Source organism: Dendrobium catenatum, unplaced genomic scaffold (genome assembly GCF_001605985.2).
Source record: "Dendrobium catenatum unplaced genomic scaffold, ASM160598v2 fragScaff_scaffold_783, whole genome shotgun sequence".
Classification (NCBI taxonomy): domain Eukaryota; kingdom Viridiplantae; phylum Streptophyta; class Magnoliopsida; order Asparagales; family Orchidaceae; genus Dendrobium; species Dendrobium catenatum.
In genome coordinates, this window is record NW_021319245.1 from 400,763 (window position 1) to 416,562 (window position 15,800).

Genomic DNA, 15,800 nt, shown 5'->3' on the forward strand with positions numbered 1-15,800 from the left:
ATTGATACTACAGATACTGATACCGATACTACTGATCCACTGATACATTGATTCATTGTATTGATTCTTATAGCACGTGATTATTGATGTATTGATTTGATTGATTTATATGATTTTATTGATTTGATTTCTACTGTTCACTGATTCTATCACTGTTAATTTTGGGATTCTATTGTTTATGCATTAATTTCTGTTTATGTACTGATTTTCGTATATACTGCATAGATTCACTGATCATGTGCAATTGACTGTTATGGATTTGATAGATTGACATGCATATTGTTTCAGTACCGTGCTTTGATTTCAGTTGTAAGTATTAGGTGACCTGCTGGGCTTTTTGAAGCTCATTATATGTGGTTAACAATTTCAGGTCTGAGCAAGGGAGCAAGAAGTGATGGTTGATCAAGACTGTCAAATGAATCCTTTCACTATGGATGCCTGGGGCATCACATATAGATTTAATTAATATGTTAACCACAAAAATACTATAAAGAAACGAACCAACAAGTGAATCACAACACCAAAATCACCCCAACTGCTCAACAATGTGCCTGAAGCAATTCAACCAAGTAAGGAAGCACAAATTCCACACCAGCCAAACACAACAAGAAAGAAAAAAGCCACACTCGATATAAAAATAAGGAGAATACAAGGAAGCTACCAAATATAACTCTAGAAAATAAACAGCCCCCACAAGGCACACAGGGACCCAGATCAAGGACAAAAGTTAGGATTTCATAAGAGAGCTTTATTCTTGAGAGTGAGTGAGTGTGTGTGTGTGTGTGTATGTGAGTGTGTGTGTGTGTGTATGTGTGAGTGAGTGTGTGTGTGTGTGTGTGTGTGTGTGTGTGTGTGTGTGTGTGTGTGTGTGTGTGTGTGTGTGTGTGTGTGTGTGTGTGTGTGTGTGTGTGTGTGTGTGTGTGTGTGTGTTTGAGAGAGAGAGAGAGAGAGAGAGAGAGAGAGAGAGAGAGAGGTTTTGAGAGAGAAGAGGCTTATGAGATCAAGGGGGTGTATGAGAGGGGTTCTGCACACGATTTCACCATTAAAATTCACCTTCTTCCTCAAAGATTATTTATTTTTTTTTTTTTACTTGAGGGAAACTCTAGGAAAAGGCTCATGGCATCAAAGGATCCGGCTACTCCCCTGCACTGAGTTGGTGAAATGGATTTAGCTACTCCGCCACACCTGGTTGGTGAAAGGAATTCAGCTTTTCCACCCTATGGTTGATGGATGGAAGCAATTATGTAAAGGCTTCTCTGCCTTACTCTAATGGCAAAAAGAAAATCACTAAAGATTTAGTACAATACCCAGAGATGAATACTACGAGGAGTGGACATAAGTCAAGTTTTGACTAAACAACTAGAACATTTCTAGTGTGCTTATTCCTTTTTCTTTTAGCACATTATTTTTTTACATTTTTTTTTAATTTACTACATGTTACATTCTTGCAAATCTAGGTTGATAACATTGTGATTATTTTGGATTAAATTTTTATGAGCAAAAAAAAAGGAAAAAAATTGAAAATAAAAAAGAAGAAAATTATTTTTTTTTTCTTCATTTTTCTATAAGATTAAAAAAAATTGGTTGTTCTTTTTGTTTTGTTTTGTTTTGTTTTTTTTTTTTTTTCTTCTTGAGAAAACTTGTTTTAAAAAATAATCATTGTGAATTTCTTGAAAAAGAATTTTTTTTGAAAACATAAATTCACCCCACTCCTGGTGTGCCTTTAGCAGTTCAAGTGGCTTAACAACCCTTGAACTTTCACATATATTTGGAATAAAAAGTCTTAAGTTTGTGATGCCATTGATTATTCATTGAGCTCAAGCTATGTTCATTTAACAACTCTATTTTGTCTAACAAAATTTCTTTTGACTTTTTAGGAGCCCAAGACCTTATTTTATACAAAATTAGATACCAATAAAAGTTTTGATACTTTAAGAATGAACTTCCTATTTACTGACTAGTTATTGAAGGTATATCTCATCCTTTCTTTCATGTATTGAAACCAACATATCTGATGCTTATTTTTTCATATTCATTATCTTGGCTTTGGAAGATTCCATTCACTCCATAGCAGGGCTAATAAAGAGTTTCCCATTATCCCTATCTTTTTTCTATTATTATGGATGGCCATTAACAATTTTTTCAAATTAGTATTTCCGGAGGAAAATTTTATGGCATGACCATGGAGAATTATAACATTTCTCACCTCTTATATGTTGATGATATTTTTGTTTTTGATGAAACTTTTGCTTATAGGCTTATGGAATTGAAAGTATAATCAATCTATTCGATCAAGGCACTTGATAGTATATAAATACTTATAAATGTAACATCACCTTTTCTAAAAGCATTTAAAATCCTTAGCCTCTATTCGACCATATTGAGTTTTCACTCCTCCCATGCTAAGCTCGCATATCTTGGCCTCAATATGTCTTCTTCCAAGATTGTAGCTTTAATTTTTAGCCTTTTGTTGAAAATATCATATGCTCCTAATATGGTTGAAAATTATAAAAAAATAATAATTTTAATGTTATTTCCTATTGTTGATGTGCGCTCACTTCCCAAAACATGTATCAAATCTATCAACATCTCTAAATTTATTCTTTATGGCTACTTGGAATCGAAGAAAGTTCATCTTGTCTCTTGGGATACCTTGTCATTCCAAACAAAAAAGGAGGATCAGGGATTTATTTTGTTGCCTGTCATTTGCATGCTTTTACCTCAAAATTTATTTGGAGACTTTAGCATGTACATAGCTTGATATTCACATTATTCAAGATCAAATATGGTTCTATATGGAAGCCATCTTCAATTGCAGTCTCCCTATTTTGAAAATATATTATGGAATCTCTTATGAAGCCCGACCACTCTTTCTCTATTGTAGACGGGGCTTCTATTCTTCTCTTTTGAGACCACTAGGTTTGTGGCAAATTACATGTTGAGATCTTTGATAATGAGATTTTTAGCATTCTCCTCATTCCCCACTTTACCCAGTCTTAGGGAGCTCATCTCCCACTCATATTAGATGTTATAGAATTACACTAAATTTTCAAGCATGATTAACATTATATTATACCCCCAATTGTTATCAATCAAGAGTTTAACCCAATTTATTTACATCATTATAAGAACATTTCCTTCAAAAACTTAATTTTCTTATGTTTTGAGGGTATTACTACGTAGGCAAGCACCATTGGGTTTAGCATAAAATATTTACCTCTATTTATTTTTTTTTTTAACACTTGGCTTGTTATCTGCAATGCTCTAACTTTTTTGTACATTCTTACCAAAAGAAACATGATTCTATCATTTATGTTAATATGAAATTGAATATGGGTTTTTTTTCCTGGTCATTGTTTAATGCTATGCTTAAAAGGTGGCTTCCTTGAATCTCCACCTTCCTTCTTAGCATAACTATCTTGGAAATACTGCAATTTGTGGTTGATTTGAATATCTCAAAAATTTCAAGAACTCCTTATTAATTAACTGTACAATAATTACATTTTGCATTAAAGGAGGGTGGAAATTTGGACACAATTTTGCATTCATTCTTGAGTCTACTTGCGTGCCAAACTGAAGAATTGAAAGCAAAGTCGTGAATTTTCAGCTATCCTCTACAATTTCTTTCATAATTGGAAAGCGCTAATATCTTTCTGTTTGTTTATTTTTTGTTTCTTTTAGCTTCTTGCCTGCTTTGTTGGATTATTATTTGTTTTAGTTGGAAGCAACACTTGGTTTACTTTTGTCTCTCATGGCTTCTTGTTTTATTACTCTGCTTTTTAGACTTTAAAAGATTGGAGTTGCTACAGCTTTGAGGTCCATTTTTTTTTACTATTTTAGACAAACTCTACATTAAGGAATTTGTCTTACTTTCTATTTTTTGACAACAATGTTTTTTTCTACCTCTTAATGGCACCAATGGGCATCCCTTTCCAATCATCTCCACATGCTTTTTTGCCTTCACTGATCTCTTATGCTCCAAGCCTCGTATGAGTCATTGAGTCTTTTGACTCATATTTAGTGTTCTTTTACATCTTCTGCATGCCACATTATACTTTATGACACATTTGCTTGCGCTATATTTATATTTTATAGCTTTGTACATCATTAATCTATACGAGCAATGGCTCTCAACCTCCCCCACAATATAAAAAATCCTAGAAGAATATATAGCAAATGATTTTTATCCTCATTGTCTTCTATAAGAGTCCCGCGAAGGGGCTGCGCACAAAGGTTTGCCGCTTCTATTTTGCAAAATCCCCAGGAAAAACAGCATCAAATAATTGCCTGCCGGTCATTTCACTTCATCATTACTTCAATTAAAGACGCAAAATATTTCAACTCATTATATGAATCGGGCTTTGTTAATTATAAATTTTAGTCTCTTATTTAGCAACTTGTTGTTGCGGCCTATGCATGAACTTTCAACTGCGAGACAAATAAAGTTGGCTATTCACGAAAATAGATTCATCCTTTTATTTTGTCCAAATAAATGGATTCAATGTCCTTACTTATGCATGCAATATTCTATTTGGTACGCATTTTATCACCAATCAAACAGCCCAAAGAAGCATCAATCGTATTTTTTAGACGAATCGCGTCTCTTCATTCATCCATATACACGGTTGGGCCAGCTGAGACAGCTATTAAAATGTCATCCACAATAAGCAACTTTAAAACATAGCATTCAGATTAATATCATAAAACCACAGTATAACGTTATCACATAAGACAGCTGAAGTGCTAGAAAATCTTCAACAGCAATCAAACAGGATTTACGCATTCACAACACGTATCCCACTCAAGGAGACTCCACAAACCAATAAGCAATGCGAAGCAGGTCAAAAAGAACACACATGCACAGTACCAAATACTAAACAAGCAGCAGCTGAAAATGTACAGTCGTAGAAAACAAGTGTAATAGAATCAGACAGAACAAATCCTAATAAAATCCCAAAGGTTAAAACCAAAAAAAAAACATACAATGCTAGCAATACGGAAAACTAACAGTTTATAAATACTTTGTCTACAGTGAGAAAACAAACTAGCGCTGCAGAATACTCCCTGGCAATTTAAATCAACTTACAAAACATGAAACATTTTAAGCAGCTGCCTTGCGCAGTTCACTACCCCCATGGGCAAAATGGCACCTATCTCCAAAGGTGCATGTACCCTTGGTGAAGTTGTCACATAGCTTTGTCTTGAAGTTGCTACCAGGGCCATGACCTGGACCGCCGCCGCCGCCTCCGCCGCCAACAGCAGCTCCCAGACCACCAGTCTTCACAGGCACAGCAGATGAACTGATGTTGACAATCAGTTCCCGTACCATTGCAGTTGCCTGCTTGATTTGATCAAAGGTTCCTTCCAATTCTATGTTCCTCAGATTTGTATCGCTCTCATGATCCCGAATAGAAAGCTTAGCTCCAGTCAGACGGCATACCTGCTTTGTGTTCACCCCACCTTTCCCAATGATGGCACCAGCCAATGAGGCATCAACACTAATCTTTGCAGTGGCAGAAGCACCAAAGCTGGCCGCTGCACCAAGGCCAGCGGGTGGAGGCGGCTCATACCTGCCACCAAGCCTCCCACCAATTGATGGAGCTATTGGGGCTTCATGACCCGAATGTAAGGACCTGCCAAGTTCTCTTTCACCATGAGCAAAGTGGCATTTCTCCCCAAACTTGCAACCTTCTGGAGTATTAAACTTATTGCATAAGCGTGTCTTCGCAGCTGGTGTTGGAGGGCCATCAGATAAAGGGGGCAGTCCAACGGGATTCCTTGAAACAGGGGCATGACCAGGGTTCCCCGTCATATTTGCTACAGCATTATATCCCCCAGGTACATAGTGGAGAAAGTGACAACCCTCACCGAAAGGGCATCCAGCAGTGCTGCATTAAACAATAAAAGTAGTTAACATTCAGTTCTAAAATAAATACAAAATTCCTCAAGAAAGCAAACCCTCAGCAGAAGAATAGATTCAAAAAAATAAATAAATAAAGATCTAAAACTGCTCCAAATTCTTTACATTGTGGAACAATGTTAGACGTTGTTAGAAAGATAAGGAAAAAACATGTGGCTGATGTCGAAACTTCCATATCCTTAAAAGCAAGCTGAATAGTTGCTAAAAGCAGCAGCTATATTCCACTAAATTATCTTTAATCGTCAATTAAATAAAGTTAAAAGAACAGGATAAGCTAGTTAATACAGCTAAAAAAATATGCAGTAGCATACGAACACATAAAGGTATGTTGTGCTGTACATTTTAATGTTTTTTATATTTCTTAACAATATTTTTTTAACTTTGAAGTTTTTTTTTTTTTCATTGTATTGTGACATGTGCCGTGAAATTATGTTACAGTTGCTGTATCAAGTATCATCTAAATTGTGGTTATTCAATAAAATCATCACCATGCAACTGATACAAGTTCTACTGAAAGACCCAAATGGATGTAATTATGAATTTCATAGAATCAGAATTTATTTAAAAAAATTATTTATTTATTTTGTGAATAAAAAGCTTAGTAAAAGCACTATTCCAAAGAGATTTCGGAACCATCATACTAAGAAAACTCTATTTGGTTTTCATACAACTTAACTTTTCATCAGAACAAACACCTTAAAAACTTCCACGCCAATACTGCTAGGTGCTGGCTGATTGAGGACCCTTAGGAACTTCCATGTCAATATAATGCTAGGTACTATAAGAAAATCTGATTTGACTATATTTCAACTTTATATGAGAAAAAATGCCCCCAACTATAACTCCCTTATAATTGTTTAGTCGAAAATAGCAATAAAAACAGGCAAATAAATAATAATTAAATCATACTTAGGTTAAGATATAACTATTTAAATGTTGATTACATATCATGTATTATAATTATTCAGATTTTAATTAATTGATAAATTGAAATGTACGTCCATCTCTTATTAATTAATTATTAGAAAAAATAGATACTAAATTAGGCTAACTAATTATCAGGATAATACGTTAATTTAAGTAATATATTAAAATTAAATGGTTTAATTAATTATATATTAATTATAATTAAGATATTAACTTATCATATATATGATCAACCTAATTATGGATTATTTGATACATATATTGGAAAATAAATAATCCAATTTAAATTAAAAAGTATAATTACTAAGGAATTAATATATGATTATTAATTATTTAGTTGATTAATATTAATTATCTTAAATTATTAGTTATTGCGTGATAGACTGTTCTTAGTCTTGATTCATAAAACATAAACAAACGATAAAACCACTTAAGAAAGCAATACAAACAGCAATTTTATTTAAAATAAGCCTTTTCACTCCATACACCACATCATAGGACAACAATACCAAAAATAATCCTAGATATTCCCACTAATAGATTTCGTTCAATAAATCCAATAAACTTCAACGTCTAATCAAATAGATATGGAGCGCGTTAAACAAGATGAATGCCAGTACATCATTTGCTGTATTAAGAGCTCACTAAATTGATTCCATAAATAAAAGGATATGTAAAAAACGAGTTGTAACAGCTGAGATACATAGTCAACAATGGATGTTTTTAGGACAAGATAAACTGAAGTATGTTTTATAACTGGCAATACAAACCATAGCAAGAATTAACAGCATTATGACTTAATATGCTTTCAATAAAAACCATGGTAGGCGATCAGTAGTCAGTACTGGGAGTTTAAATTTAACTAAAACATCGCTTATATGTTAAGGGAAACTTCTATAAGATGGTGGTGAGACCTGCAATGCTTTTTATGGCACAGAATGCTGGCCATTAAAATAGAAGCATAATATTAAGTGTTGCCGAGATGAGGATGAGTGGGGCTTTCCTCTTAGATATAGGATATGAAACGAGCACTATATGTTAAAAGGTTGGAGTAGCTCCAGTCACATATAAGATTAGAGATAGTCGCCTTAGATGATTTGGTCACATAAAAAGGCAGCCCTTCCAATGATCCAATTAGGAGAGTAGATGTATTAGAATTAGCTTATGTTAAGATAAGTAGAGGTAGACCTAAAAAGATCTGGTTAAAAATATTAGAAATGACATTTCTTTATTAGATTTAAATGAGAATTTGACTGTGATATAATACAATGGAGGAAAAGGATTCACGGCGCTGATCCCACATAGTGGGATAAAGGCTTGATGTTGTTGTTGTATCGCTTTATGTTATATTTAAAAACTTTAGACACTAATCATGTTTGAAAAATATAGATCGCAATCAGTGATGTCAAAGGAATGATAGTAGGCACTTAGGCAAAACGGTGACACCCAACATATGTCCCAAGAGGGCACCGTTATAGAGGATAAAGATGAATTAATATTTATGGTCATTTTATGTAAGCAACTTCCTTTATAGGTGTCAGGCAATAAGGATGGCATATTGACTTGATTTGAGAAATGGATGCTAATCCTTAGTTAAGATGACTTGTTTTTTTATGGTAAAAATGTAACATGTGATGTTGTGAAAAAGTATCAAGTGTGTAACGAATGCCCGTGCTTCTACGAAAACAATTTGACAAAATGTAGGCACATGAACTTGAAGATATCATGTGGAAAATCATCAAGTTAAGAGGAATATATGGAAAAAATAGAGTTGAGATGATAGCGAAGACTCTAGTGAAAGATAACATATCATGGATAATGAGAAGAATGAAGAATTGTAAAAAATTGATTATCCTTATATTGATGCAGTCAAGAGGTGCCATTTTATGTTTTCCTTTATTTTCTACTTGTGTTTCTAGATTTCTTTCTCCAGTGACTTTTCAATTTTTTTCGTTGACCTTTCATTTTCCATGTTGGCCCCTCGGTTTCCCAACTATCTCTAAGTTTCCCTGCCATCCACTCATTTTCTCTATTGTTTACTCGTATGTCTATTGTTGTTTGGTCTTCCCTAAGTATTGTTTGGTCTTCCCCAAGTGTTGCTAGCTTTCCCTATACTGGCTATTTTTTCTCATGCTGCTACCTCTTTGCTGATTCCTATGCAGGAGGAGGCTTTAAATGTGGGCTGTTTTGTTGGATTTTAGTGACTATTTTGGAGGTATTTTTATGTGATCTATTAGATGCTATTCTCTGTTATTTCTCCTATTAAATTGGGGTTGATTTTCTTTGTGAGAGAGAGAGAGACTTTGAAAATTTTTTGAAATGTGATCATTCAAAACCTGCGGGTTTGTTTGTGAGCTATCCTTTTCTACTATCCTTCTTATATTTTGTCTCGGGATTCTAATTACTCCTCTCGACGATTTTCATTCCACCTGCATCCTTCTTCTTAAAACTTTTATACGTTGCAAGGTGTTGTTGTGTCCTTTTTTTATTTGAAGTTGTAATGTGTTGTTGTGTCCTTTTCTATTAGAAGTTGTAAGTGTTGCTATGTTTTTTGTTATTGTGTTTGTTTTTATTATTTTGAAAGGAAGTTTGTAGTTTACATGCCTAGAACCAAGTTTTTTTTTATGTTGCAGCATATTATTACTCCAAACTTTAGTTTATATTTACTTGTTTTAAATTATTAATATATTTAGAATGTTTCTTGAACTTGAATACCATGAAACTAAAGAATTTATTATTTATCTATATAATAATTTAACATGATAATTACCATTTCATCCTCTTAAACAACACTTATCATATTAGATAACTTTATAAGCATAATATAACTGCCAAAATAATTTTAAATCCATACAAACAGAAGAACATTATATAATTTTACAAGATTGATATTAAAAAGTATTGTCAAAATAAAAAAGTTTATTAAATATACATAAGATGTAAAATATAAATATAGATAAAATAAAAATAATATATATATATATATATAAGCTGTAAAATAAAAGAACTTAATTATCTCCTGATTAGTTAAAGCAAATTATTCTATAGTGATTGAAGATGATAAATCTAAAAACAGATACCTCTTATCAAAATATAATTCAGTAAAATACCTGGGACTTCTAATAATAAATATAAAGACAAACCGAGTACACCATATACAAATCTTGAGGATGCACCATAGAATGAAAGAATAATGCTAGAAAGTTAATACATAACTTTAAGAGGTTCAAGTAACTTGTACTTCATAAAAAGGATTGGATGGCAATGATAGCATAATATCTATAATTAAAGAACTTAGTATGAGAAATATCTCTGAGAAATTATAGTCATTTCATAAGCCTATAACTGGACAAACTATGCTTGACACATTTTACTGTTACAAAACAAAGAAAATAATTGCAACAAAATTCCATGCAGATGAGCCAAAGAGAACTAAATAAAATGAAACTGCAACAATGTAAAAAAAGGATAGATTTAAAAAATCAAAACAAAAAATTTAAACACAAAACAAAGAATTTAAATGAAAAAATAAATTTCAATCATTCACATGCACTTAAAATGTAGAGCATGCACCATTAGAAATAGAAAGCAATAAGGGTAAAAAAAAAGTAGTGTACATGTGCTAAAAAAAACTTGCAGAAACGAGAGAACACACTTTCCGTAGGTTGCAATAGAAATAACTAGAGCATGAATCAAATAGCCTCAATAGTTGGCATGGTCAATGGTGATAAAGATTATAATGCATCGATTAGACCATTTTATTGTTCTTAAATTATTTTTTTTGTAACTCAGCCAGCTTAACTTACATCAACAAAGCATCATTAAATTCTGACAGAAACTGAGATCCATTTAAACATTATAGATGCCATGATAGAAAACAATAATCATTTAAAAAATTATAAAAATCCTTAGCATCATTAATGACAACTTCCTTCAATAAATGAATAGATGAGCATCCTAAAATCCACAAATCGCAACAAAAATAAAGAATAAATACAAGACAGCAATCATGGAAAAGCATTTCTAGAGGGATGTGTGAATCCTTGCAGAAAAAATGAACTGAAAATAAAACTGGTCACTATGTGGCTAAACAAAAAGAAAAAGATTCACCTGTAAATTGAAGCAGTCAAATAAGATTACCAAACCAAATAATGCAAAAGAAGACTGAGCGATTTAAGGAAACCCAAAAAACACGATATTGACCAAAAAGAGAATAATGTATAGAGCATTTAAACAAAAGCACAAAAATTAACTTGATAAATATTGTAAAAGCTTAAAAAGATCACTTATTTAAGTGGTGCAATTGATGGGGCTCTATACTACAATCTTCACTTTTGGTTGGCATTTAAAAATATAATGTAATAAATAGCTCTTACCATAAGATCTTTCGTATCCCCATATTAGGCGTCCCTTTCTTAGAAAGGAAGCCATCATTTGCTGTATAAAAACTCTAAATACATTTCTAATTTTGAGAATAGAAAATGTTAAGCTAAAAAAAGATTAAATTGATGCATTCTCCAATATATCAAGAACTTATCACCAAATAATTTTTCTATGGAGCACTATTTTACTTCCATTGCCTCTGTATGTGCTTATTTTCACATAAGCTGGTATGAGTTAATTCCATGTCCAATCTTGTTTGTGACAAAATTACTGTAGAAAAAAGCTTGTTATCTTGCTTATTTCAGAACCTGTATCACAAGCTTAGATCACGAATTCAGTAGATTAAAGTATAGTATAGTTAAATGAAATTATGAAGGCATTCACGTTTAATTTATATAAGATTAAAACAAGAAAAGGAAGTTCAACTTGTCATATTTATTTGTCATAGGTTAAGATTAGAACCTGAAAAACTTGGTGCATGGCTTCGATTTGCTTCCTAAACCAGGTTGACTTGAGTCCATTTCTGTTGCATGAAATTAATCTTATGTTCTCAGTTACATGTTAATTAATCTATTGATCTTGATGATTATAAAACATGAAAAATATATTGGTACCATTAACATAGTTAATATGTATACTGATTAACAGTGAGTTAATAAATTTCATAATTTGAATGTAACAAGAACAATTTAAAAACTTTTAGAGAGGTCTAGTTTATGGTTAGAATATAGTTGAAGAGATTTTTATTGAAGTTTTTTTTAATAACACATCTACGTGACAATGAAAATTTTCAACACATGTATTTAGCTGTCTATGGACAAAAAAAACATAAAAAGAAAAAAAATTATAAAAAGTGTTAATCAATTTGCCAACTCGATATGAAAGAAGTAGAAAACATGCAAGGTAATAAGAATAAGCCATACATTGTAAATATCTTTATTGTTTTAGTAAATAAAATAAAATAAAAAATTTGAAACTTGATGATTTGATCCCGAACTCATCCTATACATCATTTTTCAGTATCGAACTTCAAGCTACAAAAAACAAATTCAAATATATATAAATATATATATACACTTATACAGTAGTATAATAAGGCGTACATAAGATTATATATATATAAAAGAAAGATTTCTATAATGCATGCCTACTTATTTTTTTTCTTATAATTTATATAGATTTTAGAAAATATGATTCTTTCTCTTTATCAAATATGCTAACATTAAGATAGATATTGATTGTTTTGCAAGGGTTTCTTTTGTTTCATGATTTAGATTGGCCTTGATGAATATATATAATTATATAAGAAAGATTTCTATAATGCATGCCTATTCTAATTTTTTGTCTTAAATACTTCAATAGATAGATATTGATCGTTTTGCAAGGGTTTCTTTCGTTTTAAATTGGTCTTGAAGAATATATATATATATATATATATATATATTATATATATATATATAAAAGAAAGATTTCCATTGCATGCCTATCAATATTCTGTCTTAACAAATTATATAGATATTAAAAAATATGATTCTTTCTCTTTATCCAATATGCTAACCTTAAGGTAGATATTTATTATCTTGCAAGGGATTCTTTTGTTTCAGGATTTAAATTGGTCTTGATGTATGCATGTATATGTATGTATATAATGTAACTATATCTTTATAATCAATAAGCTGCTTAAGATTAGTAAGGCTAGCATATTGCATTAAAAAGTTTTATTCAAGATATATTTTGATAGAATCTTCATCAAAATCAAATTTCATAATATCTACGCAATTCTTTAAGCCAAATCATAAGAATAAGGATTGCACTAAAGAAATTAATATTTGAACCCAAGCTCATCCTAAAAACCATTTTTGGTCTCAGATTTCTCTTAACTAATCAAACATACAAATATGGATGATTAATTTCATACACAAATTCAACTGTATATATAAATAAAGCACAACCCCAATATTCATCAAACCTTTCTTAAACCTGAAATCCATCAGAACAACTCAAAGATTAAAGCTTATAACAAAATAAGGAAATTTCTATGCCATCTTTTTTTACTATCACAAAATTATATGAAAGCATCTGCTTTCAAGATATTACTAAAGCAATAAAATCTATGTAACCTCCATTGCCCAATTTCATCACTTGGTGACACCTCCAAGGGTCCCTATAACCTACCCAGATCATCCACTTATTACCAATACCACTTATGCCACCAAAAACAACTAGAAATATTGAATTGCCAGGGTGACCATGCCAAACTCAAACTAGATCATGTATGACCAAATTGGCACTTACAAGCATGATTCAACTATGTTGGCTACCAAAATTATGCAACCTAAGAAATAAGGCAACCATAAAAAAAAATATATTTCAAAATGATTCTAAGTAGGTGGGCAACATCACTATTAATGACTAATAGCATTGTCAAATAGGGCCACCTCAACAATGACTCCTGCATGTTTAGAATTGGTTTATTGAACAAAAAATCCAATGGGTCTATTGTTTGATTCATACTAATCACATCAAATTGATGAAAGCTAACATGTAGCACACTCCAAGAACACTAACTCAGTAGATGATCCCAACAAAATCGACTAGGTCAACACAAACTATTCTTTAACGAGTTACATTTTTTTCAAGTGGTAACCACTTAAACACCAGGCCCCAACTCCACGAAGATTAAACTTTCAACAAATATAACATGGGTTACCACAAAAATAATGGTAAATCCAATATCAAACAACCCATAGAAACCTATAGGAAGTCCTATCTTCAATTTTTCCCCGGGTATATGGACCTAGTCAACCAAAACCATGGTATATTTGGCCCCATTAATCGTCATATGTAATCCATTCATTGACCATGTAACTACATCATCCAATATGTGGCACCATCTGCATCATCCACCAATCCCTAAGTACATCAATTCAATCAAGAAAAAATGAGGTTCAAAGAACCCCATTACTTAACACATAGTAAAGCCAATCAAATAAAAAAAAAATAAAATGTTGTTCAAATAATCCCACCATTCAACATGCAGCATTGTAAGCATGTACATGCAACATGGCAACTCCGTAGAATGCAGCATCACATTATACATATGTAATTTTAATCAATGCGAATAATTCTCATATTATTAGTTCACACTTGATAAGTTAAGCCCAACAGATTGAGGTGATTAATTTATTCTAGGATCTTTGTTATCAAAATCATCTCAAGATATTCAAAAGCCCTTTAAAAATAATGTCAACAAAAACAATCTGAAAAAAAATTTAAACCAATGGAAAGTTCCCTTGATGAGAACCAATAAATGCCAGCAAAATTGGTTTCAAATCAAAAACAATTCTCCAAATAACAAAATATTGATAAAACAATGAAAACCTTAACTAAGGTAACATGGAAAGTAGTTTTTTTCCATTTATCCTCGAATCAATTTCCCCACGCATGAATCTAGCGTCAACAATTACCATAAATCTAGTGAAAAACAACTTCCTTAATTGAGTGGACTTTCCTAAATGAAATAATTAATTAACCAATAGGTTCTTTCAACATATAAACAAAATTGCGAAAAAAAAAAGAAAAAAACATTGTAATGCAGCACACACCCTTTACAACAGTAATTCAAAATAATTTAAAATGACAGTCAACTGGAAATTCTAATGCAATACTATATGAAAACTTGTACAACTTTTATCACAAGATTATTCCAGTGAAAAGGCAACAGATCAAAGATCCAGAGCAAACCAAAAAAGATGCTGCAATTCACTCATTAAAATGCATTCATAGTACTATTGACATCAAACTCAAGAACAAAGAGAGAAAACAATTATAAAAGGACGCCTCAGCCATAAATTGAAGGAAAAAAAAAAAGAACATCACGAATTGGAAACATCTGTACCTGAAATATAGACCAGTTGGTAGATCTAACAAAGAAATGATCATACGCAATATAGATAGAGAGAGAAAACATGAAAATAACATCAACAACATACCTTTGGATCGCTTAGAGCCAGGAACGCCGCCGTTCCCAATGGTACCGTGAGGCCTACCTCTCTTCCGAGCTCCACCGAATGAATTCATGGTTGAAGATAGATCCAATCCGCAGGCAAATAAAGAACTATTAGAACGACGAGATGACTACGATTAGATTGACAAGAAATTGAGAAAAAAAAACCCTAGCTAGGGTTTGCGGGAAAAGAAAGTCGAAGGCTGCCTATGGAAAAATCATTGTACAGGTCCTAAGAGAGATATTTATATAGTGGACGTGATGTGCTTAGGTTTAATCGGGTTTGTAGGCTGCTTGGATTCCGCGCAGCAGAATCGAAATAAAATGCTTGGTGACGGGATGTTTTTCTCTAGATGCAACCCGCATGCGACACCCAGGGCTCTGCGGTTTCAAATGGGTGTAATTCAAAATTTGTGAGAAGAGAATCACGTGCAAAGCTGTTGAGCGCAAACCTATCCTGCAGCTTCTCACGTGATCTTGACGGACCAAAGTACTGCCACGTAAATAAATACTCACCGGTTACTTGAGGGGATATCGAGTGAAATGGAGTGGAGGAAGTTGGAT

At 32.3% G+C, this 15,800-nt stretch overlaps 1 protein-coding gene across 1 annotated transcript; it reads right to left on the reverse strand.

Moving 5' to 3' along the window:
- Window positions 1–4,864: 4,864 nt before the first annotated feature.
- On the reverse strand, window positions 4,865–15,465 carry LOC110111976 (zinc finger CCCH domain-containing protein 14). The gene is made up of 3 exons (XM_020844045.2): window positions 15,223–15,465; window positions 11,693–11,753; window positions 4,865–5,888 (listed from the first exon to the last, which is right to left on the reverse strand). The coding sequence occupies exons 1-3, from the start codon at window positions 15,308–15,310 to the stop codon at window positions 5,102–5,104; spliced, it is 936 nt and encodes a 311-aa protein (XP_020699704.1). The 5' UTR covers window positions 15,311–15,465; the 3' UTR covers window positions 4,865–5,101.
- Window positions 15,466–15,800: the final 335 nt, after the last annotated feature.